Genomic DNA, 21,049 nt, shown 5'->3' on the forward strand with positions numbered 1-21,049 from the left:
GTTGAGAGCTATTGCAGAGCAGGTTTTGTCACCTATCCGCACTGATTGAGGTCTGTGGGTCAGATGTCGAGGATCCAGTCATAAAGGGGGGAGAGCTGATTCCTAGGTCCTGGAGTTTAGACACGAGTTTGAATGGGATTATGGTGTTGAAGGCAGAGCTATAGTTGATAAATGGGAGTCTAATGTAGGGATCTAAAGATGAGTTTAGGGCCAGGGAGATGGCGTCTGCAGTCGACCTATTATGACGGTAAGCAAACTGCAGTGGATCAAGGGTGGCTGGGAGACTGAAGCTAGTGTGCGCCATCACCAGCACCTAAGAATCATAGAGCATGGAAACACACCTTGCAGCACAACTTGCCCATATCAATCAAGATGTACAATTTGCACTACATCCCACCTGCCTGCTTTTGGCCCATATCCCTCTCAACCTTTCCTACCCATGTGCCTGTCCAAACGTCTTTTAAATGTTGTTATAGTATCTGCTTCAATTATCTCAAAACTTCACGTTAGTGAATTTTGGAGCCTCTGGACGGTAGTCATCAAGGCACGCTACCTTACTTTTCTTCAGCACTAGGATGACCGCTGTCTTTTTGAAGCAAGTTGGGACTCAGAATGGAGTAGTGAGAGGGTAAGGATGTCTGTGAACACCTCAGCGAGTTGACCTGCACAGGCCCCGAGGACGCGGCCAGGGACTCCATCCGGACCAGATGCTTTCTGAGGACTCACTCTCTGGAAAGTCAATCTTACGTCTGTCTCAGTGGCCATTGGTACAGGCCGTTGATTTTCTTTAATCTGATTCACCAAAACCATTCCAAAGACCCTTTTGCCCAATCTAATCGCCCGTATGAGTTCTTTCCACCTTGTTTTATATTGAATTTGTCAATACAGCATTGCCAACTTAAACAAAGTAAATTATATAAACAGAAGGGTTGCTGCATGTCACCACATGCCTGTGTATGCCAGAACTCCTATGCACGAATTTAAAATCTATTTCCACACCAGTGCTGAAATTCAGTCCCCTTAGTATCTCGTATTTCAGAATAAATATCAAAGCAGGGAGGTCAGTACCCAGTTAATATCAACTCTGCACTGATTACTTGATGGAACTGATCATACTGTATATGCCCTAAATGTAAGTGATAGAAGATAGAACATATATGGCCTTGATCAGATGGTCAAAACAAAAAGCACATGTCTGACACATTATGTGTAACACCAGTTAATCAGTTTAAGTGGGAAGAAAAATCCTAAATTTTTACTCCTGTGAATCCTTTAATAAAAAGAGTAGGAAAGAATTGATGAAGGGTCCTGTACAGATGCTGCCTGATCCACCAAATATTTCCAGTATTTTGTGTTTTATTTCAGGAAGAAAGTTACCTTGATCAATACAGCCATGAATAATTTTGTTTCTCAGGATTTCAGAGGTTCTAAGGAACTGTTTTTTTACTTTAATACATAGCTTGCTTTTTCTGTCTGCGAAATTGAAGCATTTTCATTTATTTAGCTCTCCTCCGAAAATTAAAGCCAGGCAGCACCTCACTATAAAAGCAGCAACACACTTACCCTTCGTTTTTAGCCCATAGTAGGTTGGGTCCCAGCACAATTGCAATGTTGCTGTGAGTCATTTTGTTCATCTCACTATATTGTGCAAGTTTTGAGAGAAATTTTATAAGATACCTGTTCAAAGATAACAACTTCAGTTACAATTCTGGAAACATTTTATGTTGAATATTAAAGTTTGCAAATTCAACCAATCTCTTCAACGTATTTACATCACTACGATTGTTAAAAGTTTTAAAAAGGGGCATTCTGGCTCCTCTTTCATTTCCTTACATTTACTGAATCACCATAATAATAACCAAGCTGGGTCTCCTAAAGATGACGGTGTTCCATTGGAAGCTGCTAACGAACACAGGAGGCAGCCCTTGTCTCCCAAACCACCATATATACACTTGCTCCAAAATGGGCAGTTTCCAGAGAAGTTCCTTTAATGCCTCAACCCCCTTAATGTGTCTCACAAAGCAACCATGCAAGGCCCTTCACAGAACTGCAGAGTATTCAGGCAATTCACATAAAGAATCCAATTACAACAGGATAATCTCAAGCACAGTATAACGCCCTCAATAAAACCATCCAGATACTTCAGGAAGCACTCAAACAAAAGGAATGCATGATGAGCATGATTGGTTTTGGAAATTAAATCTCATTTATTTTTCTGGAAATAATTGAGCAAGAGTCAAACAGCATAGAAACTGGCCCTTTCGCCAAAGCTCATGTCACATATCAAGCATCCATTGACACCCATCCTATTTTATACTTCCCATTATCCCATCAACAGCCCCTACATTCTATCACTCAGTGGCTGGGAGTTGTGATGTGGAGGCTGCGCTACAGCAGTCAGTGGCACCTTGTTGCAAAATCAGTCTAGCACAGGAGCACCAGAATTTCTGAAATATCTAATTTTACTCATTGAAAATATTCAGCTGAAGTATGGTACTCTCTTCACTTATTTTTTTTTATGGTTGAGAAACTCTACCTGAAGTTAGAACTGTGGGACTTTGGCATTTTGCTGCAGATTAACCAGAGGGCTTGGAGTTTCTTGTCTGGTTCTGGCACACTGAGGGGATAAAATCAATGTTAGTGAGTGTTCACTGGAAAATGGACCGTTTCCAAAAATTACATTGTGCAAAACCAAGAGTAAATGTGCAGGATGAGGTATTAGCTCTCACCTCGCAGCCTGGAACCACTCATCGTAGAGCTGGAATGTCATTAAAGGTTCGGGAAGTTCTCTCAGATATGATTTTAAGGCACCTGAAGGCAAAGAGACACCGACTATCAGTAACTAACAGGCCATTAGGTGCATCACCTAAACAAGTACATTTTTCTTTTTAGGAGATGCCTCTCCATGTACATAATGCATGCTATATTTAATAACAACAGTCAACATGAAGTAATAAATTGAAATATTACTATTCCAAAGTTTCCCCACATCCAGAATTTGTGATTCACGGTCCCACCAATTAACATTCAGTATCCTGAATATAATCAACTGAATATTGTCAGAAAGCAGCTCAAAGCGGACCACTGTTTACTGGTACACCATCCCAAAACTCTACATTCTAAATTGTCACCTCGATTGATTTCCCAATTAATGGATGTTGTTAATATTGAAAGAATATTAACGCTAACTCTTTCAAATTATTCTCTCTATTAATGTCTATCCAAAGTCTAACACTGCTGAAATGTGTGAACACATTAAATGTCATGAAAAGCACCTATAACTGCACCTTGTGGAAGTCTGAAATAAAAGCAGAAAATGTTGGAAACAATCAGCAGGTCAGGCAGCATCTGTGGAGAGGGAAAAATACCTAATGTCTTGGGTAGAAGGCTCAGGTAGCCAAGTTAAACCATTCACCCATTTCATCCCAAAACCCATTTTGGGAATCACATTTTTCATATATACTAACTGTTCTATTTACTTCCAAAACGTATTGACTTTTACGTTGTACACCCACCTGCAACTGCATGTGGGTCAGAATAAAACTCCTCAAGCTGGGAAGTAGAGCAATCCAGTGCAGCTTTTAGTTTTTTCAGTTTGGAGGCTCCGGGAGCAATCCGGAAAAGGCCCTGTATTACAATAAGGAATTTTCATTACCCAAACAAAAATAATTTACAAAACACAAGATTTTTACAGACTGCACCAAAATATGATCATCATAATAAATATGGCCCAAAATGTTACATGCATGGTATCATGAGTGCATCATGCTTTGGGCCTATCATATTGCATGCATGAAAATGATCCCAAATTTCAATGGGCACTCTGCGCAGTATGATGAACATAATTACACCTTTCATAATGGAGATTTTGATAAAAGGTACCCTGCGATATAGAAAGTTTCGCAACCGGATGATCCATGATTCAAATGGTACAATTGATTAAAGGAAATCATTTATTTCTGTTCCTGATGAACATAAGATTCAATTATGATCTTGAAAGAAAGATGGAAGTAGGGATGGCAGGTATCTGAGAATGAAAATAAGAATTTTCACCATGCATGTTTATATGTTTTAGGCAATTAATACCCACCTCCTCTTTCATACCAGTTTCTAACAGCATCATTACACAAGCCTCAATCGGAAGAGCTATCTCACGACCACTGCGCTTCAGGTGTTCTTCCAGTGCCGTTCCAAATGCAGGCTTCTCTGTCCATGTATCTGGCAGAAATTAAACCGAGACAAAAGAAACCAAAGCAAATTAACCCAGTAAACAAATCAATGCATTCATCTCCACAAATATATTTTTTGGACCTGTGATGTCTCAGATGTTTAACTTGGTCTCTAATATTTAAAATATTTATTTAGTATACAGATTACTTGAATAAATAACTGATACAAAGCTGTTCAAAGGCTCTTTATTTAAAATAATTAAATCAATCATCACCTACCACTGTTTCAGTTAATCAGCCATGAAATTAAAATAGAAAAAAATATTAACAATCTATACTAATCAGCATTAACAATAATCAGCAGACAAAAACTAAACGCTTTGTTGGAAAAACAGCTGATAAAATTATAGAATAGATACTTATCCAAAGGGTGTAAAAAAAGTGAACAAAAAAAACAAGCTGATAAAATGCTGCAATACCTTGCTGGGTTTGGATTATTGGAAGAACTCGATCTAAGACTGCTAGTGATTTTCTATGGTAATCTGCTTGTGCTTCCAGTAACTGGGAACAGAAACCATATTGTCAACAAAAATTCCATTAGCTTCAGTACTTACCAAAGTATTAACTCGAATTTGTCAAATGCAGCTCTGCCAAATCTTAACAAATCAAAATGTTAAATTAAATGAATGTAACAAAGAGCTAAATGCTTACAAAGAGTCAGTGCCAGTGCTTACCGTTACAAAATATCTTGCATAATCACCTTCTTTGGAAATAAAGTTGTACATATCAGCTGCAAGTTGATCCTGTGGACAGAGAGCCTTTGTAATTGCATACAAATAGCCAGCTTCTCAGATAATGCACAATAGATAGGAAAATAGATTAGCAATACTAAACTACTAGTTGATGACATACAAAGCTTGAATATTCAGATTGGCCTGGTGGTTGCAAATTGCTTTACATTTAAGAATAACTATCTGTAATACTCACTAAAACAAATATCAATACAGATGATGTGATCAAGGAGCACACCTTATCTTTTCTTGCTAGAGTTTTAAGATTGCCTTAGCTGCTGTACCACCAGATGAGGGACGCTAGGATTTTAAGATTTCAAAACCAAATTGAACATAGAACAGTACAGCTTAGGAATGGGCCCTTTGTTCCACAATGTTGGTGCCGAACATAATGCCGAGCTTAACTGATCTCATTAGCCTGTGCATGATCCATTTCCCTCTATTCCCTGCACTTACATGTGCCCATCCAAAAGCCTCTAAAACACCATTATAATATCCGCTTTCACCACCACTCCTGGCAATGTGTTCCAAGCCCCCACCACTCTGTGTAAAAAAAAAACTCCTCCCCCCCACACACACATAGCTATGCCCTCTAGAGTGGGACATTTACACCCTGGGAAAAAGATTTTGACTATCTACCCTATATATGCCTCTCATAAATTTTATATACTTCTGTCATGTTTAGTTTAGAGATACAGCGCAGAAACAGCCCCTTCGGACCACCGGGTCCGTGCCAATGAGCAATCCCCGCTTATTAACACTGTCCTACACACACTTGGGACAATTTTTACATTTACCAAGCCAATTAACCTACATACCTATGCGTCTTTGGAGTGTGGGAGGAAACCGAAGATCTCGGAGAAAACCCTCGCAGGTCAAGGGGAGAACGTACAAACTCCGTACAGACAGCACCCCTAATCAGGATCGAACCCGGGTCGGACGGCGCTGCATTCGCTGTAAGACAGCAACTCTACCGCTGCACACCGTGCCCCCCCAACCTTCCCTCAACCTCCAACGTTCCAGAGAAAACAATCCAAGTCCATCCAACCTCTCCCTTGAGCTGAAACTGTCTATAGAGGCAGCATTCTGGTAAATCTCCTCTGCACCCTCTCCAAAGCCTCCACATCTTTCCTGCAATGGGGCAACCAGAACTCCAAATGCAGCCTAATCAAAGTTCTATAAAGCTGCATCATGGCTTCCTGACTCTTATATTCAATGCAGCAATGAAAGCAAGCATACCATACACCTTCTTTACTTGTGCTGCCATCTTTAGTGTGCTATGAACTTGAGATTCCATGATCTCCCTGCACATCAATGCTGTTAAGAGTTTTGCCATTAACTATATACTCTCTCCTACCCTACAACCTCTCAAAGTGCAACACCTCACACCCGCTCGAGTTAAACTCCATCTGCCATTTTCCCACCTTTTTCTGCAGCTGATCTGTATCCCACTATATCTTCTGACAGCTCCTCCAATTACAGTGCCATCAGCAAACTTACTCACCAAACTACCTACATTTATGTCCAGGTCATATGTATATATCACAAACAGAAGAGGTCCCAGCACGGATCTCTGTGGAACTCCACTGGTCAGAGACCTCCAACCAGAATGTCCACCCTTTGTCTTCTCTCAATCCAAACGACTAAGTCACTGTGAATCCCGTGCCTCTTAATCTTCTGGATCAGCCTACCATGACGGACCTTATCAAAAGCCTTACTAAAATCCATATCTAAAACATCCACCGCCGTAAATCCATCAATCTCCTCAAAAAACCCATGGTATCATGTTACAGGCTGTACACACGTTATTGTGCTGTATTGTTCTACATTAACATAGCAATCAGCCAATCCACCCCACACCTCCAACATTCATCAAGTCAATTTCTCCAACCTGCACCAGGGCAAGAGAAAAAAGGCACAGTGGAGCATCTCCACTTGTTGGTCACCTTTGAGGCCATAAACCATCCTGCCTGAAAAATGCATTATTACTTTGTAGTTATTGGGTGCAAATCCTGTTGCTCCATATCCAATAGTACTGTTACCTAAAGGATTACAGCAGATTAAGAAGGTGGCTCAACAAAGCAATGGTCAACAAATCCTGGCCAGTTAAGCCCTGATCTCCAAAATGTATAAACCAAAATGCCCAAAGACAAATACTTCTCAAATAAATCATTGCTGATTCCCTCAGAATTTGCAAGAAATAAAAAATATCATGCAAAAAATATCATATTTTGTCTGTAATGGAAATAACGTAAAAGTTTAGAACTAGCACATCCCTCACAATAAAAATGAACTAAATAGGCTGGCTGTGAATATAAAACAATCATAACCGGTGCACCCAAATCAAAATGGGAGTTTAAACATCAGGCTTTGATTATCCAAAAGTACATTTTGGTTTTTGCATTCGGACTGCCACACAAATCAGGCCGCACAGTGGTGAAATGACAGAGCTGCTGCCTCTGCGCCAGAGACCCGTTTTTGAATTCTGACTATGGGTGCTGTCTGTACGGAGTTTGTACGCTCTCCCTGTGACCGCATGGATCTCCTCTGCAATCTGCAGTTTCATCCAAAAATCGCGAAGACGTACGGGTTTATAGGTTAATTGACCACTGTAAATTGCCTCTGGTATGTAGGGAGTGGATGAGAAAGTGAGATAACAAAGAATTAAGTGAATGGTTGAATGATGGCCGGCATGGATTTAGTAGGCCGAAGGGCCTGTTTCCATGCTGTACCTCTAAACTAACAAAAGTGATCGTGCAGGTCCTCTGGCTGCCTCCAACATTCCAAAGAATTGCAGGTTTGTAGGTTAACTGGCTTCTATAAATTGCCTTGAGTGCATAAGATACGAAAGTGGGATAACATAGAATTAGTGTACGTGTAATGAATGGTCGGCGTGGACTCGGTGGGCCGAGGGCCCTGTTTCTCTAAACTAAACAAACCTACTTTACAGAGTTCCACTTTATTTCCAGCTTCATCCATTTCCTCCCTGAGCGAGTCGATCTTCGCTGCTACTGCCTGAAAATTGGCTCCTGAAAATGCGGCTTTGTGTGCTTGATTATACCTGAAATAAAACAGGCCATGTATTTACTTTAAGTTCCAAACTGGGCAGCACATCAAGCAGTCACAACAGTCCTTTGGCTAAACTTAATCCACTGCATGTTTTTCTTTAGGCCCAGATGCAAATTTGCCCTCTGTTGCTCAAATAAAATTATGCTGAGCACTCTTTGGAACCAAACGAAATAGTGTCATGAAAACGAAATTTCTCATCTTTTACAAACCCCAGCATAGATTGTCTTTTATTGAAATAAGCCTCCTTTTGATTTGAATGATCATAATGGATCAGCAATGATCCTTTGATTGGTATAATCACTAATGTCAGAGATGAAAACACACAACTGGCTAACAAACTACTTGCATACATCAATAAATTCCTCACCATTGGTTTGAAATGATAATTGCATGGTTCAGTCAAAGTACAATTTTAAAAACATTACCGCATTTTTGCTGAATCCCAGTCAAGTACAAGTTTAGCCAACTGTTTCCTCTGCTTCTGAATGTTAGGAATCTCCATCTTTAAAAAGATATATAAAGACAAGTAGAATTTTTTAAAGATAATTCCAATAAGACAGGCTTCCTATATAATTCCAGATGGTTTCACATGCTTTGAGCAGCTAACGAATATGGGTGGCTCTTGATCTAAAAGTTTAGCGTTCAGGTGTCAAGACATCTGACATCTGGATGGCACAGTGGCGCAGCGGTAGAGCTGTTGCCTTATAGCGCCCGAGACCCAGGTTTGATCTTGACTATGGGTGCTGTCTGTACGGAGTTTGTAAGTTCTCCCCGTGACCTACGTGGATTTTCTCTGGGAGCTCCAGTTTCCTCCCACACTCCAAAGTTGTAAACGTTTGTAGGCTAATCGGCTTGGTAAAATTGTAAATTGTCCCGAGTGTGTGTAGGATGGTGTTAGTGTACGGGGGAATCACTGTTCAGCGCGATCTTGGTGGGCCGAATGGCTAGTTTCCATGTTGTATCTTTAAAACTGAAAACAAAAAAAGTCACCATTTCCATTCCAGGAGTTGGAGCATTGCTCACAGGTCAAAGAGTATTCAAAAGCTGAGTGACTCACAAAGAGAAAACTGGAGATAAATGTTAACATTTCTGCAGTGCAGAGACAAAACGAGCAACACATCTTTTTTTACTCACCTCTGCTAAATTGCTGAATGGATCAAGGATATCTTTCTCAATTTGAAATTCATAATTAGCAAGTTCAAATGCCAGTTTATTCTCTGCTTCACTACATGGTTCCAGCAATTTCCTGAAACCAAATGTTTACAAATGATTACAAAGTATTACTGTGAATCTGCTTTTGAAAAAGTCAAGTCAAGTCAAGTTTATTTGTCACATACACATACAAGTTGTGCAGTGAAATGAAAGGTCACCCACAGTCCAGCAGTAGAGCAATAAAAATAAACAATTCCACACACAATCACAACCCACACAAGGGAAACAAAAAAGAAACAGAAACATCCATCACAGTGAGTCTCCTCAGTCACCTCCTCACTGTGATATCTGCACTTTCTTTTTACTCTTTCTCCATTGAGTGGGAAAATTCCAGCCTTTTGGTATTGGGAAGAAAAAGGAATCTGTTGGTAGTAATGAGAGAAGGACAAGAGATGTGGGTGCCTACAGATTCCAAATAAGAAATGAGTGAAGAACAAAGGTGAAATGGAATGAGAGAGGAAGGCCAATATTTGCTATGCTGTCAGTGACCACAGAATCAGCGATGCCTGTTCATCTGAGGGGCAGCAGTTGCTGCAATGGGTTTTAAAAAACTATAGCATTTGTTTTGCTCTAGTTTGTTAATGTTATTTATAATAAAGCTACATACTTTTACCACATTAAGTGTCCCAGTAACAGTCCATCTTCATGCTTCGATTACATGAATGGCCTGGCTGAATTGATTCCAATATATGAGATCTTGGATGCAAAATGAGGAAGGCAAGGTTAAGCATAAATTTTCTTAACCTGAAAAGGGTACAGAGAAGATTTATGAGAATGTTGCCACTCCTTGAGGGGCTTAGCTATAGAGAGAGGTTAGGCAGGCTATGACTGTATTCGTTGGAGCTCAGGAGGCTGATGAGTGTTCTTAGATTTCTATAAAATCAAGAAGGGACAGATATGGTGAATGCACAGTGTCTACCCAGATTAGGAGAATTAAAAATAAAGGGATATATGTTTATGGTGAGAGGAACAAGATTTAATCGGATTTAAACATTGTGATCATACCTGCCTCAACTATTTCCTCTGGCAGCATGTTCCATACACCCACCACCCTTTTGTGTAAAAGTTGCTCCTCACGTTCCTATTAAATCTTTCCCCCTCACCTTAAACCTATGTCCTCTGGTTCTTGATTCCCCTACTCTGGGTAAAAGTCTCTGTGCATTTACTCTATCTAATCCCCTCATGATCTTATACACCTCTAATAAGACCACCTCTCATCCTGCTACGCTCCAAGGAATAGTCTAGCCTGCTCAACCTCTCCCAAGAGCTCAGGCCCTCGAGTCCAGCCACATCGTCGTAAGTCTTCGCTGTACCCTTTCCAGCTTAACCACATCTTTCCTATACCAAAACTAAATACAATACTCCAAACGTGACCACACCAATGTCTTATATAATTGCAACATAACCTCCCAACTTCTGTACTCAATTCTCTGACTAATGAAGGCCAATGTGCCAAAAGCTTTCTTGCCCACCCTATCTACCTGTGATGCCACTTTCAAGGGACTATATACCTGCACTCCTTGATCCATCTGCTCCATAACACTCACCAGAGCCCTGCCATTCATTGTGAAGGTCCTGCCTTGTTTTGACGTCCCAAAATGTAATACCTCGCACCTAGGTAGACACAAAATGCTGGAGTAACTCAGCAGGTCGCACCTATCTGTATTAAACTCCATTCGTCATTCCTCCGCCCACCCGCCCAACTGATCAAGATCCTGCTGCAATAAACTTTTTCACTATCCATGATGCCACCCACTTTATTGTCATCTGCAAACTTGCTAATCATGCCTTGTGCTTTCTCATCCATATAAACCACAAACAGCAAAGGGCCCAGCACTGATCTCGGAGGCATTCCAATAGTCACAGGCCTCCAGTCCAAAAAACAACCTTCCACTATCACCCTCTGCTTCCTTCCATGAAGCCGACTCTGTATACACTAGGTCAGCTCTTCCTGGATCCCACGCAATCTAACCTTCCAGAGCAGCCTACATGCAGAAGAACATTATTAAAAAACATAGAAAACTGGTGCAGGAATAGGCCATTTGGCCCTTCGCCAGCAACGCCCTTCAATATGACAATGAAGTGGGTGGCATCATGGATAGTGAAAAAATTTATTGCAGCAGGATCTTGATCAGTTGGGTGGGTGGGCGGAGGAATGATGAATGAAGTTTAATACAGATAGGTGCGACCTGCTGAGTTACTCCAGCATTTTGTGTCTACCTAAGTGCATGGCTGATCATCCAAAATCAGTACCCTGTTCCTGCTTTTCCCCATATCCCTTGATTCCGTTAGCCTTAAGGGCCTGTCCCACTTAAGCGATCTTTTTGGCGACTGTCAAAGTCGTAGCAGATCGCCAAACTTTTCTTTTACCCGACGACAATGACCACGACAATGCCGAGTCAGATTGAGATTACAGCGTCTTCTGAAACATCGCGAAAATTCCCACACTGTCAATGCTTCTCTGGCGTCCTGGTTTTCGTTGAAATCACTGACAAGTCGGTAAGTACTTGAGAGTTTTGAACTATAACACCTTGTATGGATTACTTAAAAACCAAGCTTCACTCTAACAGGAATAAACTGGATATACTTCCAGTTTACTAATAGCTGTATTTTAAAAAAAATTTTTTTAAAGTGCTTCAGTGGATTTTTGTGAAAAGTGTGTGGGCATTCTTTGAAAATGTAAGGGAGATGCATATCTGGTTTCTGGGTTGAATATCTGGGTTTGGAGCCCACTTTAAATGTAATGGCTGAGGCCAAAAACATCGCGAAAACTCCCACGCTTACCTGACCGTCAAACTGTCGCCTCCAATCTACCTGTCAAATGTTGGTTAAACACAAGCAATTTATGGTATTTTGCAAATGACTTTACTTATTTTAATATTATGTGCTTCTAAATGTATCTTAAGAGAACCTATCAAACCTGGGGACAGCACGCGACAGCGACCGCAATAAGCTATGATACCTGGCGACAAGCCAGCTGTCGCCGAGAGATTTCAAACCGTTTGATTTCTCGGCGACGTGCCGAGATCCACTACGATCCACTACGATCTTTGGTAGACTTGTCACGATAATGCCCGCGACACCCCGGTGAACGTTCGGCGACAGCCTAGTCGCCGGCCGTCGCCTTAAAATCGCCCTAAGTGGGACAGGCCCTTTAAGAGCTAAATCTACTCTCTCTTGAATTCCTCACCCATTCCTTCGCTCCAGAGATGCTGCCTGACCTGCTAAGTTACTCCAACATTTTGTGTCTACCATTCAGATAATAATCTGCCTTCCTGTTCTTGCTACTAGTGGATAGCATCATATTTATCCATACATTATACTGCATTTGCTATACATCTGCCCCTCACCCAACCTATCCACGTCACCCTGCAGCCTCATAGCATCCTCCTCGCAGCTCACACTACCACCAGCTTTGTGTCATTCGCAAACTTGGAGACGTTACATTTAATTCCCTCGACTAAATCGTTAATATATATTGTAAATAACTGAGGTCCCAGCACTGAGCCTTGCGGCACCCCTCGCTGCCTACCATTCAGAAAAGGACCCGTTAATTCCAACTCTTCGTTTCCTGTCTGTCAACCCATTCTCTATCCGTGTCAATACCCTACCCCCAATACCATGTGCTCTAATTTTGCACGCTAATCTCTTGTGTGGGACCTTGCCAAAGGCTTTTTTGAAAATGCAAATACACCACATCCACTGGTTCTCCCTTATCCATTCTACTTGTTACATCCTCAAAAATTTCCAGAAGATTAGTCAAGCACGATTTCCGCTTCATAAATCCATGCTGACTTTGACCGATCCTGTCACTGCTTTCCAAATGCACTGCTATTACATCTTTAATAATTATATGTAGCTGTGCTTTAGATATCGTGTGTCACGTGGTGTTTTATCAGTAAAGTGCTTCATTTCATATTTTATGCTTTTGTGGATTATCCTCTGTTATTTGAAGTTGAGAATTTTAGCTTGTGGTGTCAAAAGAAATTGATTCTAAAGTAGTATAATTACGAGAACAGTACTTACATAATAAGAGAGTCATCGCCCAAGAAGCCGAGTCCTTCTTGCATGCTTTGGGATAGAGCCATAAGTGGCAACTTTTTCTGAAAATATTTAAAAAAAATCAAATGTTTAAGGTAAATCAATTGTGTTTCCTGCGACAATTTAACTTTGATAGATCATTCCTGGCTTCACACTTTAGCTCTATATAGTCACTCAACAAAATGAAGTAATGAGTCTTGTATTTGCAGAGTAATTTATGTCAGGAATTATTTTCCAGTTAACAGCTGAAGTATGTCCATGAAGCCAGGCAGAACTGTCACTGAAGAAGATACTGAGATGGAGCACATCACTGTATTGTGATGTAACTGTACATATAAGTTAACATAGTGAAGGTCATTCATCATGCAATTTCACAGTTTATTCATCAAAGGGCGATAATTTCTCAACTCATCCATCTTCAAACATTCACTGTCCTCCTAAACCCATACACTCTTTGCCATTTCTGTTCACAACTACACCACTGAGTTTTACAGAAGAGGTTATCGGAACTCCCATTTCCTAAAGCACAAGCAATCCCATTTGACCTAATTCTCATCAGAAACATTCCCTTACAAACCCATTTCATTCTGTTGCTGCATACACGTCCTATCGAAAAGATAGGTAGGTGGGCAGATGGGGGCGAGATGGCTCTGTTGGTAAGGAATGAAATCCAAACTTTTGCAAGAAACGACATAGAATCAAAAGACAGAGACATAGAGCACGGAAATAGGGCTGTCGGCCCAGTTTGCCCATGCAGACCTTGGTGCCCCATATAGCCTGTGTTTGGTCCATATCCCTCGGAACTTCTCCTATCCATGTACTGTCCAAATGTCTTTTAAATTGTATTTCTGCCTCAACTACCTCGCACACCAGCTCATTCTATATACCGACCCACCCCTGCACGAAAAATGTCCCTCAAATTCCCATCAAATCTATCCCCCCTCATCTTAAACCCATGTCCTCTGGTTCTGAACTCCCCAATTCTGGGTAAAAGACTGTGCATCTACCCTACCTATTCTCCTCATGATCTTGTACACCTCTATAAGATCACTTCTCATCCGCTACATTTAAAGGTGCAGTCTTAGCTTGCCTAACTTTTCACATTAGCTCATGGCCTCAAGTCCCGAGTGAGTCCTGGCAACATCCTCGTAAAGTTTCTCTGCACTCCTTACAGCTTAACAACATCTTAATATCTTTCCTACAGTAGGGTGACCAAAACTGAACACAATATCTTGTGCATGTTAATGTAACATCCCAACTTTTAAACTCAATACCCTGCTTGATGAAGGCCAAAGTGCCAGAAGCCTTCACGACCATCTTATCTACCTGTGACACCACTTACAAGGAACTATGTACCTGGACTCCTTGATCCCTCTGCTCTACAATACTTCCCAAGCCCTGCCATTTACTTTGAAGGTCCTGCCCCGGTTAGACTTCCCAGAATACAATACCTCACATTCATCTGCATTAAACTCCATTAACCATTCCTCAGCCCACTTGCCCAACCAATCAAAATTCTGCTTTAACGTTTGATATCCATCTTCGCTATTTACAATACCACCCACTTTAGTGTCATCTCCAAGCTTACTAATCATGCCTTGAATGTTCTCATCCAAATCGTTGATACAAACCAGAAACAGCAATGAACTAGTCACAGGCCTCCAGTCTGAAAACAACCTGCCACCATCACGCTCTGCTTCCTTCATTGAAACCAATTTTCTTGCGAATCGGCTATCTCTCCCTGGTCTACAGATGAGAATCCTTGAGGGTAGTACTAAGAAATCCTCCCTCACAAAAGGGCACACATTTGCGCACAAATATTCTGAATGTAGCCTGACCAGTGCCTTAAAACACCTCCTTTACATTCCTTGCTTTTATATTCTAGTTCTCTCAAAATGAATGGCAGCATTGCATTTGCCTTCCTTACTACCGACTCAACCTGCAACATACTTTTTTAGGAATCAGCACCAGCACTCCCAAGTCCCTTTGCACCTCCAATTTCTGAATCCTCTATCCATTTAAAAAATAGTCAATACTTTTACTCCTTCTACTAAAGTGCATGACCATGCACTTTGCTACGCTGTATTCCATTTGCCACTTCTTTGGCACTGTCCCAAACTGTCCAAGTCCTTCTGCAGACTCCCTGCCTCCTTGACACTACCTGCTCCTCCATCTATTTTCGTGTCATTTGCAAAATTTCTAAACGGGGATAGGATTTAGCAATCGGAGGTACAAAGGGATTTGGGAGTGTTGGTCCAGTATTCCCAAAACGTTCATTTGCAGGTTGAGATGATAGTAAGGAAGGCAAATGCAATGTTAGCATTCATTTCGAGGACTAGAATATAAAAACAGGTATGTAAAGCTGAGGCTTTATAAGGTGCTGGCTTAGATCCAGCTCTGGATGAGATCTAATTTTCTTTAGTTTAATGTTAGAGTAACAATATACATTGTCTACAATTCTTGTTTATTAAATAGGCATGGATAAGACTTATTTACAGATTATGTAAATTATACTTGAATAGAAAATTGACATAAGTTCACTTTTACATCTTCAAGAAAAATAATTTAAAAAAATGAATTGAGCTAAAATACCAGCAGGAACATCTCATTGCCCATGCTGTTATGCACAACAGTTCTGAAGAAGGGTCTTGTATTGAAAAGTCACCCATTCCTCTCCAGAGATGCTGCCTGGTCCACTGAGTTACTCCAGCAATTTGTGTCTACCTTCGATTTACACCAGCATCTGTAGCTTTTTTTCCTACAGTATTACTTACACATCGTTTGTCCACGTCGGTGCCCTGTTGAACTTGCAAACACGCAGCCAGTCTTTTATGAATAGTATGAGAAATAATTCTGATTGTATCCATCCGCTTCTCAATCTATGTCAGAAACATGGAGGACACATCACATTTAGTATTACTCTCTTTCCATTTTTTGATCATAAAGTACAGATATCAATGTTTTGTTATGTATGTTTTGTTTCCTCAATCTATAAATTCTTGACAATTATAACACTGTAGAGTACAGGAGTAAATATAAACAAGAAATTAGGAAATTAATCTGTTTAATAGCATCAACTGACCATTGCTTGCAAATGAAACATCAAGAGCACTTTGATTTTTTAAATAAAATAGACAAAGTCTGTCTTAATATATTTAAATATATTTCAATAGACGGTCTTACAATTTGAAAGATGTAAACAAGCACCAATAGTTTATTGGTAATGGATTTTGGTTCCACTTCCAAGGCTTAATTAGTTAATCTGAGATAACACGGCAAATAAACACCGTGGACATTCTGTCACACAATCTCCAACCACCTCACCTGTATCCACAATACCACTTGCCAGGTTTTGTCCTACCCCCAACTCTCTTCCAGTTTTCTCCCCCCATTAGGATTCTGTGTAGTTTGCACATCTGTGTAGAGTTTGCATGTTCTCCCTTTGACTGCACCGGTTTCCTCCAGGTGCGCCAGATTCCTCCCACATTCCCAAAGACGTGTGGTGGTCGTATCTCTTGCCTGATGGGAGAATGGAGAAGAGGGAGTACACTGGAATGAGACTGGTCCTTGATTATGCTGGTGGCCTTGTCAAGGCAGTGTGAAGTGTAGATGGAGTTAATGGAAGGGACATTGGTTTGCGTGATGGTCTGGGCTACGTCCACAACGCTCCGCAATTTCTTGTTCTCTTGGATGAAGCTATTGCTAAACCAGGCTGTGATGCATCGTGATAATAGAAGTTGGTGACATGCTGAAATTCCTAAGTCTTCTAAGTAGAGGCATTGGTGCACTTTCTTGGCTATAGTTTTCATGTGGTTGGTCCAAGGACAAATTGCTGGTGATACTTCGGCGATTTCAAATGTATGTGTCCTGCTTCGCCTCCTGAAGTCAATCACAATCTCCTTTGTGTCACTGACATTGAGGGAGAGAATGTCTTGACACTAGGTTACAAGGTTCTCAATCTCCTTTCTGCACTCCGTCTTGTTATTTGATATCGGGCCACTACCGTGGTCCCGTCTGTGAATGTAAATTGAGTCTGAAGAAGGGTCTCGACCTGAAACGTCACCCATTCTTTCTCTCCAGAGATGCTGCCTGTCCCGCTGAGTTACTCCAGCATTTTGTGTCTAACTTGTAAACTGAGTTGGATTGGTATTTGGCTGCACAGTGATGAGTGGATAAAGAGTATAATAGGGGGCTGAGAATGCATCCTTATGGCGCACCGTAAACTAAACAATCTGAAATGCTGCCTTTCAGAAATGGCATTAAATGGAGGTTCTATTGAGTGACTCGTTGGCACTATTTCTAGAGCAGAGAAGTAACATAGAAATATAGAAAATAGGTGCAGGAGTAGGCCATTCGGCCCTTCGAACCAGCACCACATTAAATATGATCATGGCTGATCATCCAAAATCAGTACCCCATTCCGGCATTTTCCCCATATCCTTTGATTCCCTCAGCTCGAAGAGCTAAATGTAACTCTCTCTAAGTCACCCCAGTATTTTCTTTTATCAACACCATGCAATAAAGTATTTGCAAACAGGCTGTTATCTTTGAGATTACAACAGTGACAACACTTCTAAATCACTTCATTGTTTGGCAAGTATTGTAGGACATCTTGTACTGTGAAAGGTACTTTATAAATGGTAACTATTTCCTTTCTTGTAAGCAGTGACAATTTATCCAAGACACACCAGTCTGCCATCACCATAATGTCTCACTGTTTTCCAAATATTTTACGTGCTTCCTCTTTGTCCATTTCCTCATCCACCTTTCCATTTGTATCCAGCAACTGTTGTAAGCATCTAAATTTCTAGGCATGAATCTTAATTTTGTTCTCACTCACTCTGGGTGAGTGAGAAATTCAGATTCGTTTATTGTCACCTACACCCAGGGGGCAATGAAATTCAGAGTAAACACTACATGTAATAATGATAAATATAACAATAAGAACAATAAATACAAAACAGCAGTATGGTGAAAAGATTGTACTGCAATCTGAAGTAGTGCAAAAGAAAAACTAAAGTACAATAATGGAATAACTGAATGAGGAGGCTAAAGAGAAAGTTTGTGGCAGCATATCCGAGAATGGGTTATGGAAAAGATGACTGGTTCAGGAGTCTGATAGCAGGCATGATTCATGTGTTTGCAGATGACACTAGGATAAGTGGTATCGTAGGCAGTGCAAATAATTTGTAAATAACGGAATGATCTGCTGGCTCAACCCTGGCTCCCACCGTCTCCCCGGCCATTTAGAGCCTCGGCTTCCGACCCTACTCTCGACTCGCAAGGTGCGAGCACCTCTCTCACTTGCTGCTGTTTCTTGCTTTCGGCAGGTTCTTGCTGTCTGCTCCGTGCTCGAATACAGCCACCTGCTTCTCTCGTCACCCGGTCCAGTTGGCCTCTTCCTCCCCCCCCCCCCCCCCCCCCTCCTTCCTCTCACCGTTGCCTACTCCTCCCCCAGAGTCACCAACATACTCCACCTTGGAAGCGACAGGGAGGGGAGGGGAGGGAGCCCCACAGATACCAAGCTTAGTTTTAAACTGAAACGACACAAAGTGTTGAGTAACTCAGCTGACTGAATCAGTCTAAGGAAGGGTTCCGATGTCACCTATCCATGTTCTCCAGAGATTCTGACCCACTGAATTACTCCAGTACTTTCAGTCTTTGTCTATTTAGCATCATCTGCAGTCATTGGCAATAATGGACATCACTCCCTCCGCTATGGTCCATTAAAATGAGGGTTTACTGTAAATGGAAGGGAGTGGTGTCCATTATTGGCGATGATTGCATGCTCCAATCCCAACATCAAAGGGACCTGCAGGGAATGCAGCCTAAGAAAGCAGCTAATATAAAAGATCCACACAACCCAGGCCACACTCTCATGCTGCTGCTAATGTTGGAAAGGTTACAAGAGCTGGAGAATGGGGACCTCCAAATGCAAGAACAACTTCCTCCTATCAACCATCAGGCTTGAATCTCACTGCATAAACCTAACCACAAAACTGACCTTGGAAATTATCTACTATGTACTATGTACTATGTACTATGTCTGCAGCACTATGATTTAGTTACAATTATTATTGATAATTTATTGTAATATTTATTATTGTTTATTTATTTGTTGTTGCACTAATGTGTTTCTGAAGATGCAGCAAATAAGAATTTAATTGTTGTGGTCCTGGTGCATATGATTCTTGATGGCCATTCTTAAATAAAAATCTCATGACCTTCATTACATTATACTTTGTTTTACACAAAAGAAAGTGATTGAATTAATGTCCTCCACCAGGATGATGTATTTCCATGAATACAGGAAAATGTACACATTACTCACAATTAGTGCATTCACTTCAATGATATATTGCTTGCTACCAACAACAAAATCAAAAGATTACCTGCAGCAGGTCATCGCTAAGTACCTCGGTCTTCTCAGCTCTGAAACATAAAAAAACAATGATTAGAATCACATATGAAATCTGAAGGAACAGTGGTAAACCCAGTTACAGGAAAGTCTAAAACATGTCATTAACGCAGCAAACTGTCTCTTTTTATGTGTATGTTTAACTCTTTCATCACCATCAACTCCGTCACGTTTTAGTCCTACACTTCAGTCACTTCCATCACATGCTCAGCACGTCCATGTCCCTATTTAAAAGCCTCTTTAATGCCATCAAGGCATCTGCTTCCATTGCCACCCCTGGAAGTGCGTCCGAGGCCCCCACCACTCACATCTCCATTAAACTTTCTCCCTCTCACCTTATAGTCATGCCCTCGATTGTTGGACATTTCCACCCTGGGGAAAAGATTCTGGCTGTCTACCCTACCTATGGTTCTCATAATTTTATATACTTCTATCAAGTCTCCCCTCAACCTCTAACATTCCAGAGTAAACAATCCAACTTTATCCAATCTCTCCTTGTACCTAAAACTTTCTATACATGCATCATTCCAGTAAACCTCTTCTGTATCCTCTCCAAAGCCCCCACATCTTTCCTTCAATGGGGTGACCAGAACTACACACAATACTCCAAATGTAGCCTAACCAAAATCCTAGATAGCTCATCATGAATTTCTTACTCTTATATTCAATGCCCCAATCAATGAAGGCAAACATACCATATGCTGCCAAGTTCAGTGAGCTGTGCGATGGGATTCCAAGATCCCTCTGCACATCAATGCCATCTGCTGCACGGGAGGAGCAACGGGTCCTCCCACCCCACACAGTCCACCAAACATCACAGTTTACAGCCTCTTTGATTACCCACAGCATGCTGATCCTGTACTTTGATCAACTGGTCTGTAAATGACTTCCACATATCATCTGTGGACTTTCCCAATAACAACTGCTCCCAATCTACCCTCCCTAGCTCCTGCCTAATGACATTGTAATCTGCTTTGCCCTAATTAAATGCCTTTCCCCAACATCTAGACGTTCCCCTATTCGAAACAATCTTAAAACTTATGGTATTGTGATCATTATCTCCAAAAATGCTCTTACACCATAACACCAGTCATCTGGCCAGGCTCGTTTCCCAATATAAACTACAGTAAGGTCTTCCTGGAAATTTCCAGCTTATAGAATTGTAAGGATGCACGAGAAAGATACAAGAGTAAAGGGGTGCTCTACAGAAAATTCAACGTTGTAGAATAGTGAAAGGAAGGGAAACGGCAGTGACTGCTGATTTATGGCCTGAATCCTAGCGAGCTCCACATTCGCTGCTGGAAATTAGCACGATGAATCAGAGGGAGGAGTTTAGGAAGAGATGAATA

At 41.1% G+C, this 21,049-nt stretch overlaps 1 protein-coding gene across 11 annotated transcripts in view; it reads right to left on the bottom strand.

Annotated features, from left to right (window-relative positions):
- Nucleotides 1-21,049, bottom strand: part of LOC144603981 (rho GTPase-activating protein 17-like) — an 81,716-nt gene that overhangs the window by 29,769 nt on the left and 30,898 nt on the right. For all 11 annotated transcript variants that reach the window (XR_013548674.1, XM_078417907.1, XM_078417903.1 and 8 more), the window contains exons 2-14: nt 19,675-19,714; nt 16,057-16,161; nt 13,268-13,344; nt 9,164-9,275; nt 8,455-8,531; nt 7,904-8,021; nt 4,904-4,972; nt 4,649-4,730; nt 4,091-4,218; nt 3,516-3,627; nt 2,730-2,811; nt 2,537-2,617; nt 1,564-1,677 (exon numbers count right to left, since the gene is read on the bottom strand). Coding sequence is in view for 10 of the 11 variants with exons in the window: in XM_078417907.1 (XP_078274033.1) it covers nt 1,564-1,677; nt 2,537-2,617; nt 2,730-2,811; nt 3,516-3,627; nt 4,091-4,218; nt 4,649-4,730; nt 4,904-4,972; nt 7,904-8,021; nt 8,455-8,531; nt 9,164-9,275; nt 13,268-13,344; nt 16,057-16,161; nt 19,675-19,714 (1,197 nt within the window). In the remaining variant the exon portion in view is untranslated. The remainder of the gene's footprint in view (nt 1-1,563; nt 1,678-2,536; nt 2,618-2,729; nt 2,812-3,515; nt 3,628-4,090; nt 4,219-4,648; nt 4,731-4,903; nt 4,973-7,903; nt 8,022-8,454; nt 8,532-9,163; nt 9,276-13,267; nt 13,345-16,056; nt 16,162-19,674; nt 19,715-21,049) is intronic.

The sequence above is a fragment of the Rhinoraja longicauda genome, chromosome 21 (genome assembly GCF_053455715.1).
Source record: "Rhinoraja longicauda isolate Sanriku21f chromosome 21, sRhiLon1.1, whole genome shotgun sequence".
Lineage (NCBI taxonomy): Eukaryota > Metazoa > Chordata > Chondrichthyes > Rajiformes > Arhynchobatidae > Rhinoraja > Rhinoraja longicauda.